Here is a 19269-nt window from a genome sequence, read left to right as displayed (position 1 = left end):
TATCAGTTTGGACTGTTTATTGAACATTCTTACAATAAATTCAGTAAAAAAAATAGCTTGTAACGTCTGACTGAATGTATCGCAATATATCGTGATATATCGTATCGTCTCCCCTGTATCGTGATATGTATCGTATCACCAGAATTTCAAAAATACACATCCCTACTTTTTACCATTACCCGGTCGGGTCATACCAAAGACTAGAAATGGGACCCAATGCCTCCCTGCTTGACACTCAGCTTCAACCATTGATAGGGCCAACGTCCATATTTAGACACTTCCACTCACATCATAAATTATGTCGATGTGCCTTTTCACAAACTCTTAGAATTATGAGATTTCCCCCAAACAATCATCAGAGATCAAGCTAGTCACGGTTTGCGCCATGACGCCATTCCACCAATCAGCGCGGGGCATTAACGCACCAAATATCGGTGCGTCTGCAGAGCCAGAAGACTCCTCGGTCTTCTCTCGTGTTTACGGTCAGATCTGGAAAACAAACAAAGCTAGGTTTATGAAACTCTCACGCCACAAGGTTGACCAGTTGTGCTAGATAAGGGTTCATGTGTTGTAAATGTTAAACTCAATAAAGTTGGTGAAATCTTAGCATGAAAATCAAATCTTCCAGTTTTGAACACACGCCCTGAACAAGTCAAAGAAATTATGAATATTTTTTAGGTAAATTCTGTAGTTTTTTTTTTTTAGACATAATCGTAATATTCATGGTAACAGCAAAAATAACAATTATGATGCTGAATATATGTTGTAGTTTTAAGCGAAGATGTCTTGAGGAGGACAGTTATTGCACCAACCCATCTCACCATCAGTGATGATGATGAACAGGAGGAAGATGACACTGAGGCAGATCCTCAGATATAAAATAATCTATATTTGATCAGAGATCATATCTAAAGTTCAATAACTTTTCAAAAATATTCCACAAAAATCCTTTTTTATAAAAATATACTATACTGTAGCCTGGCCTGCCAGACCCCTCCTCCTGTTTAATTCTGCACTGAGAACGGGTCTGGGAACTCTCCTGTTCACACAACCCCACCCCCGGAGAGTCGCAACCGAGCCAATCGGCGCTGAGTATCGTACGTCACACACCACAACGCCGAGTTTGTCGAACATGGCGACTGAAACGGAGTTCGCTGCGGCTTTTTCCTCTGTTCTGAATGACTTGGACACATCTTTTAAAAAACAACAAGTAGAAGCGCTAACAGCCTCTCTTCTAAAGAAAGATGTTTGCGCCGTCGCCAGACGCCATTTTTGACTACAGCTAATAAACTACAGCGTCGCGGACGTCACACACAGCGACGCTCAGTTTCTCGTAAACAACGAAGACAGCGGCAGAGTTGGCTGCGACTCTTTCCTCTGTTCTAAATGACTCGAATGTCTTAAAAACCACAAGTAGAAGCTCTAAAAGCATTTCTTCTAAAGAAAATAAAAGATGCTTGCGCCGTCGCCAGACGCCTTTTTTACTACAGGTAAAAACGAAAGCGTCGCGCGGTACGATCGGGGTTTCCGTCTTTTTTCTGATTGGTTGTTTTTGAGCTGCCTAGTCCCACCCCTCGAGTGCAGCTCTGCCTGTGAGTTACCAGACTCTCTCTGTGCAGAATCAAACAGGACGAGTCTGGCCGGCCAGGCTACTATATTGTGATGTATTCTATATTTTTGAACAGTGGTATAATGTTCTAAAATGAGCTAGATTATTCTAAAATGTCTTAAATTATCTATATTATGCAAAAACAACGATGATTTAACTTGTTCGTGTTATTTTATGTTGGTATTTTTCTTCCCAGGACAGGGCCAACGTCCATCACTTCATTTTCTCTGATTTTCTGCAGGAAAATCAACATTTTTGAAAATTGTGACAGAAATAGACTTTGGTTATGGACTACAACAACACCGTGAGGTTGCCCTGTAAAGGGCTACGGGCTAACCCTAACCCTCAGGTGTTGGGGGAAATCACAGTCTAAGCGCACTGTGATAGTGACTACAGGACAAACATCCACTAATGTTAAAGGGACCTTATTATAAAGTTTAAAACATAAAATTATTCATTAATAATTAGTGAACAGTTATAAATGCACTGCAGCTTAACTGATTCGGCTCACTATTTGGCAACAAACCGGTCAGTTTAGTGGGTTTATGGTCCTTATTAGGGATTTATTACTGACCTATCTGTTAGCGATGTCGTTTATGAGCAGAGCCGTATGGTAAAGTGGAACTGAAGTGATGCATCGTGCACATTTGCAGATTGGAGCCAGGATCTCACCGGGCTGCCGCCGCTATAGCTGGAGACGAAACCTGCGTCTTTTCACCTGGAATCGCTCTTAATCGCTACGTGTGACACGGTTTCCTACAACTGAGACTCTCAAGCTCTTTTAATGTGAAACTTCAGTCACAAAGCATCCAAATTATGTTTCAGTTGTTCACAATTTGGTCTCCAGCCCCTCTCAAAGAAGTCACGGAGGCTCCGTGACTTACACAAGGAAACCGAAAAGTCTCACGAGGGTTTGGAGTTTAGAGACGAGTGCACTCCGTCAGCCGCAGCCAAGTGAGACACTGGTCCTAGTGCCCCAACAATCAGCTGAAGATCAACCTTTCCCTCAAAGATCCGACTCAGATCCCAGATTCCTTCCCTCCTAGAGCTGGTCTCCCTGGACCTTTAGCCGAGTCACGTAACAGGAACACCTGAGTAGAGTCCGCTCTCCCCGTCGGGGGATTTAGGATTAAATTATAAAGATTAATCTGAGTTATTTCCTCACCTCAGCTGAACTCATACCCAGAAAATATGAATATTAATAGTTCTGTCTAAATATGAAAGAGTTTTAGTTTATAAACGAAAGATTCAGGTTTTGTGCATCTGAAGCAAGCTCTCCCGCCGGCGAGCGCGAGTCTACTCAGAGGGTCCTGGTCTTAGCCAGCATCTTTTCTGGTTTATTTGATTGTTCTTTAAGTTTTCTTTTCTTTCACAATTTACCAGTAAAGGAAAGAAAATGAAGGTAAGTGATGTTGGCGTCACACCAACCATTCAGAATTAGATTATTTAGGTCTTAGGTGTGTTCTTGCTGTGTCGTGGTTCTAATTCCATGCTTTCGTTCTTTTTAAACACAGAAACAGTTTTGTTTACCTGTTTTGTAGCTACAGTTTCGGCGAAACTGTAGCTACAAAACAGGTAAACAAAACTGTTTCTGTGTTTAAAAAGAACAAAAGCATGGAATTAGATTATTTAGATATTAAACAAGGCTCTTTTTGCTTCGGACATCAAGGTGTTTCTAATTACCTTCATCCACCGTCTGCGGTCTTCTTCAGAAGTGTCACTGGTGTTTGTGTGACGCGTCTTTATCAGCTGTTCTACTGGTGGGCGCGACCAACCCGGATCTGTCAGATCCGCCGGGCCGGTCACGCCCATCTCCGCTGGCTGGTCTTTGGGGACGGGAATCCCAGGTGCGAGACGGCTGATAGGTATGGCGTTTAAAGCGTGCCACAACCCGTGCACGCGCATTGGGTCCACAGCGCGCGTGTGAACGGGACTCGCGAGCGCAAATATACATGGCAGCGCGCGTGTGAACGGGACTCGCGCGCGTGTGAACGGGACTCTCGAGCGAAAATATACATGGCGAGAGGTCATTTGTGCACTGAGAGGGAGCAAACTGTGTCTGTGAGCGCACAAGGATGTGCACAACTGACAAACCTGCGTGCGCGCGTTGTCAACGAGAACACGGCAGAGGAAAACGTGCGTGCGGCAGCCTCTGTGCGCGCTCGGCAGCCTCTCTGCGCGCTCGGTTTCTGACTCCTGCTTGCTCGGCTGTAAGGGCTTTTGGCACTCTGGAGGCGTGGCCTGTGGCAGATCTTCTCTGTCCTCTGATTGGTTAGTGTACCCCGCACTTTACCCTCTATCTATATAAAAAAGTCTGATGTTCAGTAGTTGCTGGCATAGCTCAGCTGGGAGAAGCCCCACTCTAAGGGAGTTTGCAGTGTATTAGTGAGTCATATATTGTACAACCACAGTCATAAAGTTTTCAATCAGTAGTTTTATTTCAGTATGTATTTTTCCAGTATCACAAAAAATGTAATTTTATATGGTTAAAACCATCTAGCTTATGTGCACTTTTTAAAACACTGCCCAGCAAACATTCGGACGTTTAATGACAGTTGAATGGTCACAACTGTAAAATACCTGAAATTAAGAAAAATTAACATGACGTCTACTACATTTTCCTTGCCCGGACTCGAACCTGGATCCTCCGGGGCGAGAGTCACCCGCTCTCCCAGCTGAGCTATGCCAGCAACTACTGAACATCAGACTTTTTTATATAGATAGAGGGTAAAGTGCGGGGTGAACTAACCAATCAGAGGACAGACAAGATCTGCCACAGGCCACGCCTCCAGAGTGCCAAAAGCCCTTACAGCCGAGCGAGCAGGAGTCAGAAACCGAGCGCGCAGAGAGGCTGCCGAGCGCGCACAGAGGCTGCCGCGCGCGCACGTTTTCCTCTGCCGTGTGCTCGTTGACAACGCGCGCACGCAGGTTTGTCACTTGTGCACATCCTTGTGCGCTCACAGACACAGTTTGCTCCCTCTCTGTGCACAAATGACCTCTCGCCATGTATATTTTCGCTCGCGAGTCCCGTTCACATGCGCGCGAGTCCCGTTCACACGCGCGCTGTGGACCCAATGCGCGTGCACGGGTTGTGACACGGGTATGACGCGATAGATAGGCCCCCTCGTCTCGGTTGTAACGGAATGAAATGACTGTTTTCCACCTAAAAGTCATTTCCCCTCTCCTCACCAAGAACTAATCTGCATGAGATGTTGCTCAAGGTCTCAAGCATCTGCTTCTAAACTGTTTCTTATTTTCCAGCTCAAGAGAAGAAAAGGACTCTCTTTTTAACAAATCAAAGAACTCTAGTTTTAATAAAGCTAATCCAGGGGTCGGCAACCCGCGGCTCTGGAGCTGCATGCGGCTCTTTCATCCATCTGATGGGGCTCCTAGACTCTGCTTGTAAACTAATTAAGGAATATTTAATTACAATGTATTTTATTCATGTTTTCATATGTAGCCAATTCTAAATTTAAAGATTGCGTAAACGTGAACAGGTCACCTGCTTGTGCGTAATCAAATGTCTCTATAGGAGCTTTCTGAGCTGAGGAGGAGATGCTGGACTGTTCCTCAGACAGGCTCGTGGATGCGTCCCAGTGTTGGAGACAGGAACAAGCGCTGTTCAGCCGAAGATTCATAATCAGGGAACATTTTCTAAGTGACAAGTCTCTGAGAGACCGGGTTTAGAACACACAGAATCTTCCTACATGGTTCTGGTTCTGTGATGCGCTCCAAGCCCCCGATCTATCTTCAGCTCGTTGTCCACGCTACGCGCGCGCTAACAGCGGGCTGCGCTGAGCTCAGCGTCCATCTCAGATGTTCTGATGGGAATCTTTTCCTGATTGATGTAGCTACCTCCACGATGTGCGTTAAAATGTCAGCGCATCTGCAGGCTTGAGATTTCTCCGTCAAAATAATTACGGGAAACATCGGGTCGTGCGAACCCCGTCATTTAACCGTCTTACCTTCTAGTGAAGATTGTTGCAAACAGAAGCATTAAACCTGATGAACACCAGAGCCACCACGCTGCGCCGTTACCTCCGTCAGTGTAAACAATGTTTAATGCAAAGTTTAGTTCAGTACAAAGTTGAATTACAACAGTCCAACGAGACAGAGTCTGGATTTGTATTCTGAACAGTTATGTGTGATGCCTCAAGAAGCGTCACCTGCTCAACCACTAAAACCACTAGCAGGGTGAAAAATATCGAAATATTGCGGCACAGACGGGCTTCAACTTTTGGATCAATTATAAACAAACTGTTTTATTAATTATCTTCTGTTGAAAGATAACTTTGAGGTACATGAGCGACTGGTATTGGTTGCTGTCACCTGTTGTGATCTGTTAAAGCAGTGCTCTGCTGTCAGAGGGTAGGCCCCGCCCACAACGCTGCGGCTCCCAGTGTTTTCTTTACTGTGGGAAATGGGTAATAATGGCTCTTTGATGGGGGAAGGTTGCCAACCCCATAGCTAATCAAACAAAGTGTTAGTCAATAATAAAATATGAACCAATCTGTGAAATGAAAATATTAATTACTTGATATTATAATCCTATAGAATATAATAAGTAATATAACTTTAAATGTTTCCACTAGAGACTGATCTCATGTAGCGTTAAGACATGAACCACTGTTTTTACTGATCCATTCAGAATCTTCCAGATCTGACGGAGGCGTGGATTTGGTGGTGCTTGGTAAAGCTGTCCTCTTTTGATTTGACCGTAAATCAAAACATCCAAATTATAAAACTATGCCCACGTCATCTTAGGCCCTGTCCACACGTAGCCGGGGATCTGCCAAAACGTAGATATTTTTCTACGTTTTGGCCTGTCATCCACACGAAAACTGAGTTTTTTTCACACGAAAACGGATCTTTTTAAAAACTCCGGCCAAAGTGAAGATCTGCGTTTTCTCCGTTTTGGGTGTCTGCGTGTGGACGGACAAAACCGGAGTTTTAAGGTCCGCAACGTCACTTTCCGCGACAAAAAAATGCTGACATCACGTGTGCGACCTGTGTTTACACTAGCCGGCATCATGGATGCCCTCAGAGCTGCGCTCTGTCACTACCCGATCCATCAGTTGTCCAAGCGCTTTCTGCTTGTTTGTTTTTGCAAGCGGAATTACTGCTCCTTGCGGAAGACCACAGACGAAGGACGAGGTTAAGAACGGGGGAAGTACTGCCGCCTACAGGTCTGGCATGTCCTTAACAACGTATTTATCTGGGTACGTGTGGACAGAGTTTGTTTTTAAAACGTGGTGGTGTGGATGCAAGTTTTTGGAGGGGCGGATATTCGTTTTCAAAAAACCCCGGCTACATGTGGACTAGGCCTTAAACTCCAGTTCAAAGCGTTCTAGAGAAGTTGTCGGAGTGGCCAATCCGTAACTTTCCTCTTCAGCCAAAAGAACCAACGACAAGCTGGATAAAATCTGTTGCTCTTCCACCTGCTGCAACGGTTCCTTTCAGAATAAAAGCTGAACCATCACGACCCCTTTTTGGGTCTCGCTTGATGCCGATAAAACTGTCGTGACCCGGAAGTATCTCAAAGACTGGACTGGTCGGCAGCCGCAGTCGTGCTACAGGCTTCGGCTCCAGAAAGGTCCAAGCTGGACCTCTACACCTCCTGATCTAGACGGGGACTTCCGCTAAGGGTAGACCGGCAGAATGGCGTCTCAACGTGTGTTTATGAATCTCCCAACCAAAGCCTAGTGCGAAACATCACCTTCACTCCCATCAGAACTAATCGTTTCTCCGGATTTGCTGGTTCTGAACAACATTCCACACTACACCATTCTCCGTCTCACTTCACCTTAGTTACACTATACATTTAGTGTTTAAAGTTAGTCTAGTTTTAATTTGTTTAGTAATAAATCTTTAAACTTTTAAAACTTGACTCTCTTTTGTCTCTGAGGCCTAGTCCACACGTAGCCGGGGTTTTTTAAAAACGAATATCCGCCCCTCCAAAAACTTGCATCCACACCACCGCGTTTTAAAAAAAAACTGTCCACACGTACCCGGATAAATACGTTGTTAAGGACATGCCAGACCTGTAGGCGGCAGTACTTCCCCCGTTCTTAACCTCGTCCTTCGTCTGTGGTCTTCCGCAAGGAGCAGTAATTCCACTTGCAAAAACAAACAAGCAGAAAGCGCTTGGACAATTGATAAAGCGAGCGCAGCTCTGAGGGCTTCCATGATGCCGCTAGTGTAAACACAGGTCGCACATGTGATGTCAGCATTTTTTTGTCGTGGAAAGTGACGTTGCGGACCTTAAAACTCCGGTTTTGTCTGTCCACACGCAGACACCCAAAACGGAGAAAACGCAGATCTTCACTTTGGCCGGAGTTTTTAAAAAGATTCATTTTCGTGTGAAAAAACTCCGTTTTCGTGTGGATGACAGGCCACAACGTAGAAAAATATCTACGTTTTGGCAGATCCCCGGCTACGTGTGGACAGGGCCTGAGTTAATACGAAGTGTTACATAATCCCTGCAATAAAAAGTTCCAATCTTCTGGTTTTAAGTTATCCACAGATCCATAAGATTGATTTCAAACTTCCTATGGAATCTCACATTTTATGGTTCCTTAAATAATACGTAAATTTAATCGTTACACTGTTCATGTTCCCGTTTCCTTATTTCTATTGCCTCCCTGACCCAACGTTAGAACCGGTTGTTCTCCGTGTTGATAATTTTCCCTTGATCCCAGTCCATGATGTGATTATTTTGTTTGCAATGATCTGAGATGGCTGACCTGAGGGTTTGCTCCTCTGTTTTTTCCTTTGTTGTCCTTGTGAGTCTTTCTGTTGTTTCCTTCTCACATTCCTTCTGGTGCTCTTTACTTCTTGTGTCATGTTCTGCTGGTTTCCCCCGTGAATGTTTTACTGCTCGACATGCAAACATGTAAAAGGTAACTCGAAACACTTCATGTCCGAAGCAAAAAGAACCTCGTTTAATATTTAAAAAGAGGACATAATGAACATTGTAAAGGATAGATTATTTAGAGTTTTTATTTATCGAATTATTCAGAAACGAGACAACAACAACAACAACAATAATAATACATTGTGTTTGTAATGTACTTTACACTTCACTGAAATATCTAAGTGCTAATGAGAAGAATAATCTAGAGTACTATTTCAGTGACTCCTGGTTCAAAGATTACAGCAAATCTAGATTATAATCCCAGATTTTAGAGTCTTGCTGTATAATCTGTGTTTGTTAAACCTTCTGATCATACCCTTGAATATTTTCAGCCTAAAGCAACAATGGGTGCTGCTTGTGTTTCCTTTCATCTTTCAGCTGAAGCCTCGTCTCCCAGCGCGTCCTCCCACATCATCAGGAGACCCTCTGAAGGTACGCTGGACTGGTTTTAATGGTTTCTGTGGAAGAGTTTAATAAAATGATTCGTCTACACGAAACGGATGCAGCGTCCAGGACGTAGGGGGCGTGATGAGAGATCACATCTGGGTTGTCGAAGAACTTTCCCTTTCTGAAGTGTTGAGGGAAAGCCCAAGCCCCCACAATGCGGGTGAAAAGTTGAGGCCAACCCGGAAGTACCAAAAATTGCAGTTCCACCCTCATCCACTAGGGGCTGGTGTCAGAAGCGAGCAAATCCTCATTGACTCCCATGTTAAAAATACCAATTTCACAGCAGAAATAAACATGTTTACAGCCTGGTACCAAAACATGTTTTTTGTTTAAATGATCAAGTTTACACTCATGACAACTCTGAGGGGTGTGAATGTTTTTCTCACTCTTCTATTTAAGTGTATTAAAAGCCTAAAATTCTGTATAATTAATGAGCATCAGACCCACGTGACCACAGAGCTAGCTCCGGGGAAAGGCCTCAGTAGAGCCTCGGTCTGGGTTGGATACTGTTCGGTCATTTTCAGTCTCTCAACGTAGACCAGTAGTTGTAGCATTTGTGTATTCTTTTTTGGATATTATTTGTGCAATTGTTGGACAAAATGACTTGCTGTGGCATTAATTGCACTAATATAGCGTGAAGGCAGAGCTGCTAACAAATACACACACACACACACACAGGCTCACGACAGCATTGTGACATCATAATGCACCAGATTACATCATAGCATACCTCTTAGCCAATAGCGGTGGCAGATTTAAATTAAAATACAGTGCAGAGTTTTTACCTGACAACGGCACAACACTGACAGTTTTAGGCAGAATATTTAAATTTTAACTAAGATGCACTGAAGTGCCAAAATATTGACTACACGTGTCTGCAGCACGATTTGACATTCATTTATATAGTTTATCAGCAAAAAAAAGTTTATTTGGGGGTGACTTGCTCTTTAAGAACTTTTTTTGCTCACCATGCTAGTTGGACCCATTCACTTCCTGTGTTTTATGCTAAGCTAAAGCTAAAGGAGTACAGCGGGTCAGGAGAATGACTGGGCTGGTTAAAAATAGCTTTTCCTAATTATCGAACTCCGGGACACTTGGGTGGAATATGGTCTCCATTTGTAGGTGAACGAGGAGGAGACAGGTCATCCGCGTTTGATGACGAGGCTGAAGTTAGCTTCCGATTCCAGCTTCCGATTCGGGAAACGGCTAAAGGGCCATTACACCCAATTTTTCTTTACTCTGACCATCTTTAATCTGCTCTAGCTGAAAAACTACAACAGCCACACTGTTCAATCCTGTTCTAGATTATTCTACAATAATAGCAGATTGCATACAACCTTGTTTGGGATTTGTGAAACCTTTCCCTGATTTGTGAAACTTCAGCAAAGCCTGATTTATGCGTTTTTTCAGCATCTGGCCAATGATGGAACAGCTGCAGTTCAAAAACTACAACAGCCACACTGTTCAGACCTGTTCTGCATTATTCTACAATAATAGCAGATCAAATAAAACACAGTGTGGGATTTGTGAAACCTTTCCCTGATTTGTGAAACTTCAACACAGATTGTCTTTTTTCGGTGACATGTAGCACAGTTACACAACAGCCACAACTATGCAAAAGTTACTTTGATGTTTGCGTGTCTTAATTATAAACAAGCATAAATGTTCAGCCTCAAACTTTTTTATTCTCCCACATTCCAGAGAACTTCAGATAATTGAACGTCTCTCCATTTCTGTTTTCAGTTTCATGAGAAGTTCCGCTTTTTTGCTGCAAAAAAAGGAAATTTTCAGGTATTATGTATTTCTCCATTCCCAAAGACATACAAAAAATCTTTCTTGCAGATATCTTTCAGTGACTCAGATTGTCTTACCTCTCATCCATCTCACCATGCTCGTTCTTTTCCACTGCCTCAGCCCTGGTTTCAGAAAGGTGACACTCCGCACTTTTCAGAGGTGTACGATACATTACGGTAATATGACGGAGTTCCTGTCTGAGAGCCGGCCCGGGAGAAAAAAACTACGCCATTAGAACAATGGAGGAGCGGAGGAATTGTTTTGGAGGTGTATTTTCAAGATAGTCGGACTATCCGTGCTCGTTGACATGTGCTACTATCGGGCATGCGCAGACCGATTTTTTAAGGCTTTGTTGAAGTTTCACAAATCAGGGAAAGTTTTCACAAATCCCAAACAAGGTTGTATGCAATCTGCTATTATTGTAGAATAATCTAGAACAGGATTGAACAGTGTGGCTGTTGTAGTGTTTCAGCTAGAGCATATTAAAGATGGTCAGAGTAGAGAAAAATTGGGTGTAATGGCCCTTTAGCCGTTCCCCCCGAATCGGAAGCTAACTTCAGCCTCGTCGTTTGAAGACCAAATGTCCTCTTTTCCCTGGACGTGTCCACTTTTCAGCGTCCCACAAAACAAAGTCAGGACACGTTTTTTCCCCTGTGTCTCCTCAGTAAATCAGATATTTGTGACATTATTATCCAGTCGGAGCAGAACTCCACACAGTTTTCTAACAAAGATTAAATATGTGTCTTAATGAAAAGATGAGTATTGCTAAAATATTATTAATAGTATGTTTAGACAGTAATGCTGCTGTTGGAGTGTAGACCCGGCTCCATCCCCAGCTGTCGACGGGCTCCTGCTACGTTTGATAACCAGACCCAGTTTACCCGGTTCTGTTGTTGGGTTTAGTCCCTGGCTCACGTCTCCGCTGTCCTACATCTGTTTCCGTTCTCCATGATTTACGCACCTGGTGAGGATTCGGTAGGTGTGTCATCGCCGGGTCGGAGTGCTGGTGATGTTCACACTCACCTGTTCAGCTTCTCTGCTCACCTGCTTGTCTCTTCCAGCTGGGACTCTGGTGGAGGACATCGGTGAGATGATTCTTCAGCTTCGGAGACAAGTGGAGAACCTCTTCAGCATTAAATACGGTAAATACCCACAATCCTCCTTCACGGGGAGCCGCAGTGAGACTTCCGTCTGCTCCACTTGTAGCCGTGCTCTAAGTCTTTTGGATTATGAATGATTTAACTTGTTTTGATGAAACACCTGGGACTGATTGCGTTCAGCTAAACGCTGCAAGCGTTGGGATTAAATCCGACTTTAACCACAGGTGCTGAGGTGCAGCAGCGTCTCGTCTTTTTAGAGCTCTGAACTTCCTTCTCGCTCTTGTTCTCTGACGTGCTCCATAACATCTCCTCTCCTCCAGCCGAAGCCCTGGGCCTCCCTGAACCAGCCAAGGTGCCGTATTCCAAATTCCAGATGTATCCGGAGGATTTGTACGTCACCGGGTTGCCGGAGGGAATCTCCCTCCGGAGGCCAAACTGCTTCGGAGCGGCCAAACTCCGCAAGATCCTGGCTGTTGGCGGCCAGATCCAGTTTTTCATTAAAAGGTAGGAACGCCGACAGACAGGAAGTCCATCCAGCTGTGAGGGTGGAGCGGAGTTGGGAATAACGTGTGAATCCTTGTCTTGTTTTGTCCTCAGGCCGGAACTTTTAACAGAACACTTTAAACAAGAAATGCCTTCCATGCCCTGTGATGCAGGTGAGTGGTGTGCACCTGTAGGCTTTACACCGATGGAAGAAGCCCCGCCCACAGCCGTTTTTATTAAATGCAGCAAAATTGTTGCTCCTCTGGTCCACAAACACAAACTTAATCTGACAAACGACGACATCTCCGGGTTTTAATCAAGTCCGGGTCAGAATGCTGCCGAGTCGGCGCCGTGGGGAAGACTCGGTGGCTTTTCCCTCACGTGTGACCCGCGTCTCAGCGACTCTAAACTAAAAACAAACCTGAAACTAACGGTGAAATTTAGACCCGGCAACAAATCAAGTTCTGTTAAAAGGAGTTTTATTTATTTCATAAAAACAACATTTACTTTTTTGTGCCTTTTAGATTTGTTGAATACCAAACTTTATTTACTTAGTTACATTTTAAAGGGTTACATTTACAGCTAGGGCCTTCAAATCTGGTCCTGGAGGGCCGGTATCCAGCATGTTTTACTTTCAACCCTGCTTCATCACACCTGATTTCAATCAGCAGGTGATTAACAGGCTTCTGCAGAGCCTGATGAGCTGCTGCACAGGTGATTCAACCACTGCATCAAGTGTGTTGGAGCAGAGAAACCACTAAAACGTGCTGGATACCAGCCCTCCAGGACTGCAGTTGAATACCCCGGCTGCACAGGGTTAATGAAAGGCCACCCAGGTTAAGTGGGTTGTCCAGTAATCGGAAGGTTGCAGGTTCAATCCCGGTTCTGACCGGAGAGTTCTGCTGTTGTGTCCTTGGGCTTAACCCCCCTTGCCTGCTGGTGGTGGTCGGAGGGACCGGTGGCGCCTCCATCAGTGGGCTACTTCGTAGCTCATCCCCACCAGCGTGTGAATGTGTTGTGAAGCACCTTGGGGGGTCGTAGAAGCCTAATGGGCTCGACACACGGGAGGCGACAAACGACCGCGATCAGCGAAATTTGTCGCCATTGCTTTTATTACCTGTCACACGGGAGGCGATCTGCGGCAGCGGCAAAGCCGTCTACGCGTTCTGTTCCATGGCGAAATCGAAACTTCCGTTGTTTTGTTTGGCTGTGTCAGGTTGGAGGGAATTAAGGTTATTTAAGCGGTTCAGAGTTAATAAAGTGGTAGATATGATGTTTCACAAGGTGCTGCTAGAGTTGTGTGAAATCTTACTTCTGATTTTACTATAAAACATAATAATAACCAACTTCTCCTCCATGTTTGCTCGGAGGTGTACGGAGCATCCTGTCCGCTCATTGGTCAGTGAATGAAACCTCCGTTGATTGGTCCTCGTCCGAGCGACAGCGATGAAAAGTTGAAAATATTTCAACTTTCTGGGATCGCGTCGCTGGGTCGCACGTGCACGACACGTGCATGAGCGCAAAATTTCACACGCACGTTTTTCGCGTTTCGCTTGGTAGGAGGGAGACCCGCGATTATCGCTTTGTCTCATTGAAAATGAATGGAGGAGAGGCGATGTCGCCTCCCGTGTGTCGAGCCCATAAGAAGGCGCTATCCAAATACAGGCCGTTTACCGTTTAGGAAAAAAGGACCTGACACACCTGACACTGTAGTCTGGCTTCCAGCACGTTTCCTGCGTGTTTTGCATCATGAACACAGCAGATTTGTTTAATTTAGTGATGATACGCTCCTGTAGACTGTAATGAAGGCTGGGAGACGTTTCAGCTGTTAGATTAAGGTGTTAAAAAAGACAAACGCACAGCGAGGAGGTTGGTTTTGCTTTAGGTTCTACTAAATGGACACTAGGGGGTGCTAAAGGCAAGCCAAAACCGCCTAGTGTCCCTTTGAGGCCTTTCTGGTTTAGGCTGCAAATCAAGACCTGGACAAGTGATCAGATCTCCTGTTCATGTACTTATTTATTCATATGTTTGATCATTTTTAGTATGTTTTTCTTATTTACTATTAAAATATTGTTCAGTGTTATACATTTACTATGTTTACAGGGTGAGAGGGATATAGATAGATATCTATATGAAATATATTCTATTGTTTCTATTCAGATGAAATCACTGCTGCTCACCTAATGAGTTAAAATAGCTGATGAAACATTTTCAGGAGCAGCTTCGGCTCCTCAGATCGGAACGTTTCTAGTTTAAAACCTGCTGTTTTTCCACCATCTGGAAGCTTTAAACTGTCGGTTTCCGCCTAAGTAGGGGTCAGACTCGGGTCAGGCTCTATTTAAAACAGCCTTTCTAAAATAAAACTAAATAAAAGGGGTTCCTGCAGCTGTTTCTACATTTAATCTGTAATAAAGCTCATCTGCGGCAGCTCTAAACTCCTAACAACGTTTGTTGTCTTCAGGACGGCTCATGAGACCATCAAACTAAAACAAAATGCCTGTTTTTTTTTACAGATTTGGACGTCAACGACACAACGCCAATAACCGAGGACGCAGCAGCGATTTCCAAGAGGACCGGATTCTCAGGTATGGTTCAGGTCCTCCGGGTCAAACCAGAAACGCGTCCGTATTACGGGAATATTCGGACCATTCCAGGTTAAAGGCTCGTTTTGAACGTCTTTCCTGCCACATAAACAAACCGTCCTGTCCTCAGAGTGCATGGAGTCCAAGCTGTCCAGGATCGACCTGGCCAACACGCTGCGAGAGCAGGTCCAGGATCTGTTCAACAGGAAGTACGGCGAGGCTTTGGGCATCAAGTATCCCGTCCAAGTGCCTTACAAGCGAATCAAGAACAACCCGGACTCGGTCATCATCGAAGGCCTCCCGCCCGGCATCCCCTTCAGGAAGCCCTGCACCTTCGGCTCCCAGAACCTGGAGAGGATCCTGGCGGTCGCCGACAAAATCTGCTTCACCATCACCAGGTGGGCTGCCCGGGTCACGTGACCACCTCACCTGCTGGTAGCCCGGCTCGGTCTCGACCAGCTTCAAAAAGTTCCTCATTTCTGCTCCCACTTTCTGGTTTTTAAGTTTGTCAGTTTTTAAACAAACTATTTCCTTTTGTTTTCAGACCGTTTCAGGGACTCATCCCAAAACCAGGTACGACCCGAACTCAGCAGGTGCTGTTTCTGGAGGGTCAGGGTTCGACCAAACTGTTTTGTTGTTGTTTCAGCACCTCGGAGAGTCACCTTGCTGAAGAAGGCCTACGCTTCCATAAGCGGTGAGGTTTGGGTTTGGGTTTAAAATTGGCGCCGCATCGTCGTTTTCCTGGTTTTCACCTTCTCTCCTCCCCACAGACGACGACGACGTCAATCGAATGGGAGAGAAAGTCGTCCTCCGGGAGCAAGTCAAGGAGCTTTTCAACCAGAAATACGGTAAAAACCGTGGAGACGTGTGTCCGTCAGAACCGTTAGCAGACGGTGTCTAACGGTAAAGTGATGCCTGTGTGGGTTAGTGGACACGACCCGGGGACAGCTGTCTTGTGAGGACACGTCCTCCCTGGGCCAAGTGGCTCGGGTCCGTCCTCGACCACTCAGAACGGGACGGTCTGGACTTCACATCTGTTCCCGCCCCTTCCCTCAGCTTGTCCTGTTGCCTAGCAACCGTGATGGCACCAAAAGGAAGTTAAAACTTAGCAGCGATACGAGCTCATCTACAAGGATTTTTCTTGTTTATTTTGACAACGAATGGATTTAAAAACAAATATGCAAACGACTGAAGCCGAACGGCTTTGAGATGTTTTAGCCAATCTGCAAACAAGCTAGGTTTTGAACTCAAGCACCGAGCCCGTCCTCGAAATTTGGGTAAAATCAGAAAGCTTCTTCTAGTGCGGACCGCCTTTGGTGCTTCTACATGGCGTCATCGCCTTGGGAGGACTTCCTGTCCATCAGACCAAAATCACTTGTGTTGATGTCGGTGTGGGTGGGTTTGTAGGTGTCTGTGTTTCAGTTTCCCCCCCCCCATCTGTGTTTAGGTGAGGCTCTGGGCTTGGACCGCTCCATCGTGGTCCCCTACAAACTCATCCGAGGCAGTCCAGAGTCCGTGGAAGTCAGCGGGCTTCCGGACGACGTCGCCTTCCGAAACCCGAACACCTACGACATCGTGTGTTTGGAGAAAATCCTTCAGGCTGCAGATAAAATCACGTTCAGCATCAAGAGCCAGCTCCAGTGAGTGGAGAAGCACTCGGACCACACCCTGATCCGCAAAACTCCCAAATCAAACCAAATTCTTCTCTTTCAGGCCGTTTGCAGAAATCTGCAGCCAGACGTGCAACACGGGTAGGTTCTGCTTGTGGGCGGGAGACCTTTCTGCTGGTCAGCGCCTCAGACTCAAACCGTCTGGTTCTTCAGCAGAAACGGAGGCCTCGACTAACCGACGGAAACGCAAGAGAGTTCAGGAGAGCAGCCGGGTTCCTGCTTCCCCCGAGCTGGGAATTTCCACCAATCAGATTCCAGTCATGGTACGTCCAATGCCTCCGCCTAGTTTCTGCTGGTCCCAGGTGTCCTACCAGTGTCCTTGTTCTCCTCCTGTGACGTAGAAGAGACCCAATCGCTTCCCTGTTGCTGGAGACGAGAACTCGGTGACCGGTCGTCTTTTAAAAAGAGAAAGTATTACACGGTTCCCTGAGAACAAGATCTTAGTTGTCAGTACAATTAGACATCAAGGCTTTTAGTTCAACTCCAGGTAAGTTTTCCAGAGTCTCGTATGGTCCACACGAACAGCTCAAAGCCACCATTTCACTTCCTTTATACTCAAAGGTAAACGGTGTTCAGCGCTCGTAATAAGCTTGAGTTAACTGTGGTTTTCCCTCCTGACCGCCGTGTGTCTGCAGCAGTGGCCCATGTACATGGTGGACTACAGCGGGGTCAACGTTCAGGTTCCTGGGAAGGTCAATCACTGAAGGACAAAGCTGAACTACGGCAAAGGGACAACTCTTCCAGAAAAGACGGAGACGAAACGAGGAACGGCAGAATGTTGGAACGTCAATCAGCAGCAGGACGACGTTCCCGTCGGCACCGGGTGAAGGCAGGACGGCTGTCGGCGTCCCTTCTAAAGGCGGTCGTAACCGGATTTGGATCTGAACTTTTATTTCTCAGCTGGAAGCCTCATTGAAGTAGTTTTCCTTTAAAAGCTGTCCATCCGCTGAGTCGTGTTAGGATGTGATGTAGTGCTGACTTTGATAAACCACCTGGTTCCATTAATATCAGATATTTGTACTTTTTATTTATTATATTTATTGAACTATAACAACACGTGCAGGGATGTAAAATAGATCACTCGGCTCTGTGAGAGACTGTGGCTACACCTGCAGACTCTCCCGGACACGCGGGCTCGGCCGGCGGTCCACGGAGCAGCGGGGGCTTCCTGCGGGGAGCGCCGCTCAGCTAGCAGCCTTTTCTATCTTCCCACCGCATTAACCTGTAAAGTACGCCAGACTGAATGTATCATGTAAAGAAAAGATTGGTATGTTACTCTGCGATGACGTCTCTGGACTAACTATATTTAATATGCTGTACCTTAACGCCAGTTAGGCCTTCAAAATAAAATGTGTTGCCTTGCATTTCCGTAGCGTGGGAGGTGACTCAGCGTGTGTTTATGGGGATGATGGGAAGGGCTTTCCATATTATTTGTTGTGTTTTTCTGTTTTATATCCTGTCACTATGAAGAAAGCGTCAGCAGCGTCAACCAGAACCTATGGTTGCCCTTAGCAACCAGGATTACATTTAAAGTTTAACTTCTCGTGTTTAAGTGCATTCACAGCCTCGCCCCGCCTTATCTGAATCAGATTTGTTGCCATGTAGGTGAGAGGCTCGTCTACTAGGAAGTTGTTTCGGTGGCAAGGTGCGAACATGCCTTCAAATCGAAGTCAGGTCAGGCGGCGTTTACATTAGGACACATCCAATAACCAGAAAAGAAACACAGCCAGAAAGCAATCATGAGCGTAGGAATGTGGGTGACTGGGGCGTTTCCATGTGTTTTGGCCATTCATCGGTTGTTCAGGAGCCTTACAGCGGAGGGGAAGAAGCTGTTTTTGTGGCGTGAGGTTCTAGTCTGGAAGGACCGGAACTTCCTCCCTGAAATTAGGGTTTCTAAAGGGCCATTCCCATCTGTACCGGGTCGGCCCGGGCCGGGTAGCCCCAGTCGGCCCCAGCCTGGCCCGGTTGATTCCACACATCCTTGCCTTAAGCCCATGTGGGCTGATTCTACCCACCAATCAGAGGCTTGCTCTAATGGAAGGTGTGAATTTGCTGTCAGCAGTGGGCGTGTTGGCCCTGGTCGGCCTGAAGCAGACCCCCTCGAGAAGAGGGCTGAGAATGAGCCTTGGTTGGCCCGGAAAAATACCAGGCCACCCAGATATGTAAACAACCTACGCTACCCGGCCCGGGCCGACCCGGTACAGATGGGAATGGCCCATAACAGTCCATGACCAGGGCTGTTATCCGACCTGCATGTTTCAGAACCCTGGAGTTGTACAGGTCGTACGGATGGAAGGCCGCATCCGATTATTTTCTCCCCTGAGCGAGCTGCCCGTTGCGGTCTTTGTCCCTGGCAGCGGCTCCTGCGTGGCGAGTACTGATTCGATGAGGGCCGTGTAGAACTGGATCATCGTGGCTGGCATGCAGAGCTTCCTCAGCTGATGCAGAAAGAACATCCTTTGCTGGGCCTTCCTGATGAGGGTGTTGATGGACACCTCCCACTTGAGTTTATGGGTGATGGTGGACCCGAGGAAGCGAAAGGAGTTCACGGTTTAAATCTGCTTGCCTGTCAGGGTTATGCTGGGCAGTGGAGCCGGTGTTCTCCTGAAGTCTACAATCATCTCCGTCTTCTGCTTGTTCAGCTCAAGGTTGTCTGATCGGTGTGACCTGC

General features: G+C 46.0%; 1 protein-coding gene across 6 annotated transcripts in view; it reads left to right on the top strand.

Moving 5' to 3' along the window:
- The window catches only part of gtf2ird1 (GTF2I repeat domain containing 1), a 50831-nt gene extending 33353 nt beyond the window's left edge, over positions 1-17478 (top strand). For 3 of the 6 annotated variants that reach the window (XM_054730964.2, XM_054730963.2, XM_054730961.2), the window contains 13 exons: positions 8901-8954; positions 11825-11905; positions 12184-12367; positions 12461-12519; positions 14860-14931; positions 15059-15326; positions 15473-15501; positions 15575-15622; positions 15699-15776; positions 16376-16568; positions 16642-16679; positions 16752-16861; positions 16940-17218. In XM_054730964.2, the coding sequence (XP_054586939.2) occupies positions 8901-8954; positions 11825-11905; positions 12184-12367; positions 12461-12519; positions 14860-14931; positions 15059-15326; positions 15473-15501; positions 15575-15622; positions 15699-15776; positions 16376-16568; positions 16642-16679; positions 16752-16861; positions 16940-17074 (1349 nt within the window). In that variant the 3' untranslated portion in view covers positions 17075-17218. The other 3 variants (XM_015961929.3, XM_015961927.3, XM_054730962.2) reach the window with 3 other exon arrangements.
- The last annotated feature ends 1791 nt before the right edge of the window (positions 17479-19269 follow it).

The sequence above is a fragment of the Nothobranchius furzeri genome, chromosome 10 (assembly GCF_043380555.1).
Source record: "Nothobranchius furzeri strain GRZ-AD chromosome 10, NfurGRZ-RIMD1, whole genome shotgun sequence".
Lineage (NCBI taxonomy): Eukaryota > Metazoa > Chordata > Actinopteri > Cyprinodontiformes > Nothobranchiidae > Nothobranchius > Nothobranchius furzeri.
Note: the sequence above shows the minus strand (reverse complement) of the source record. Positions and strands in the feature narration are given on the sequence as shown.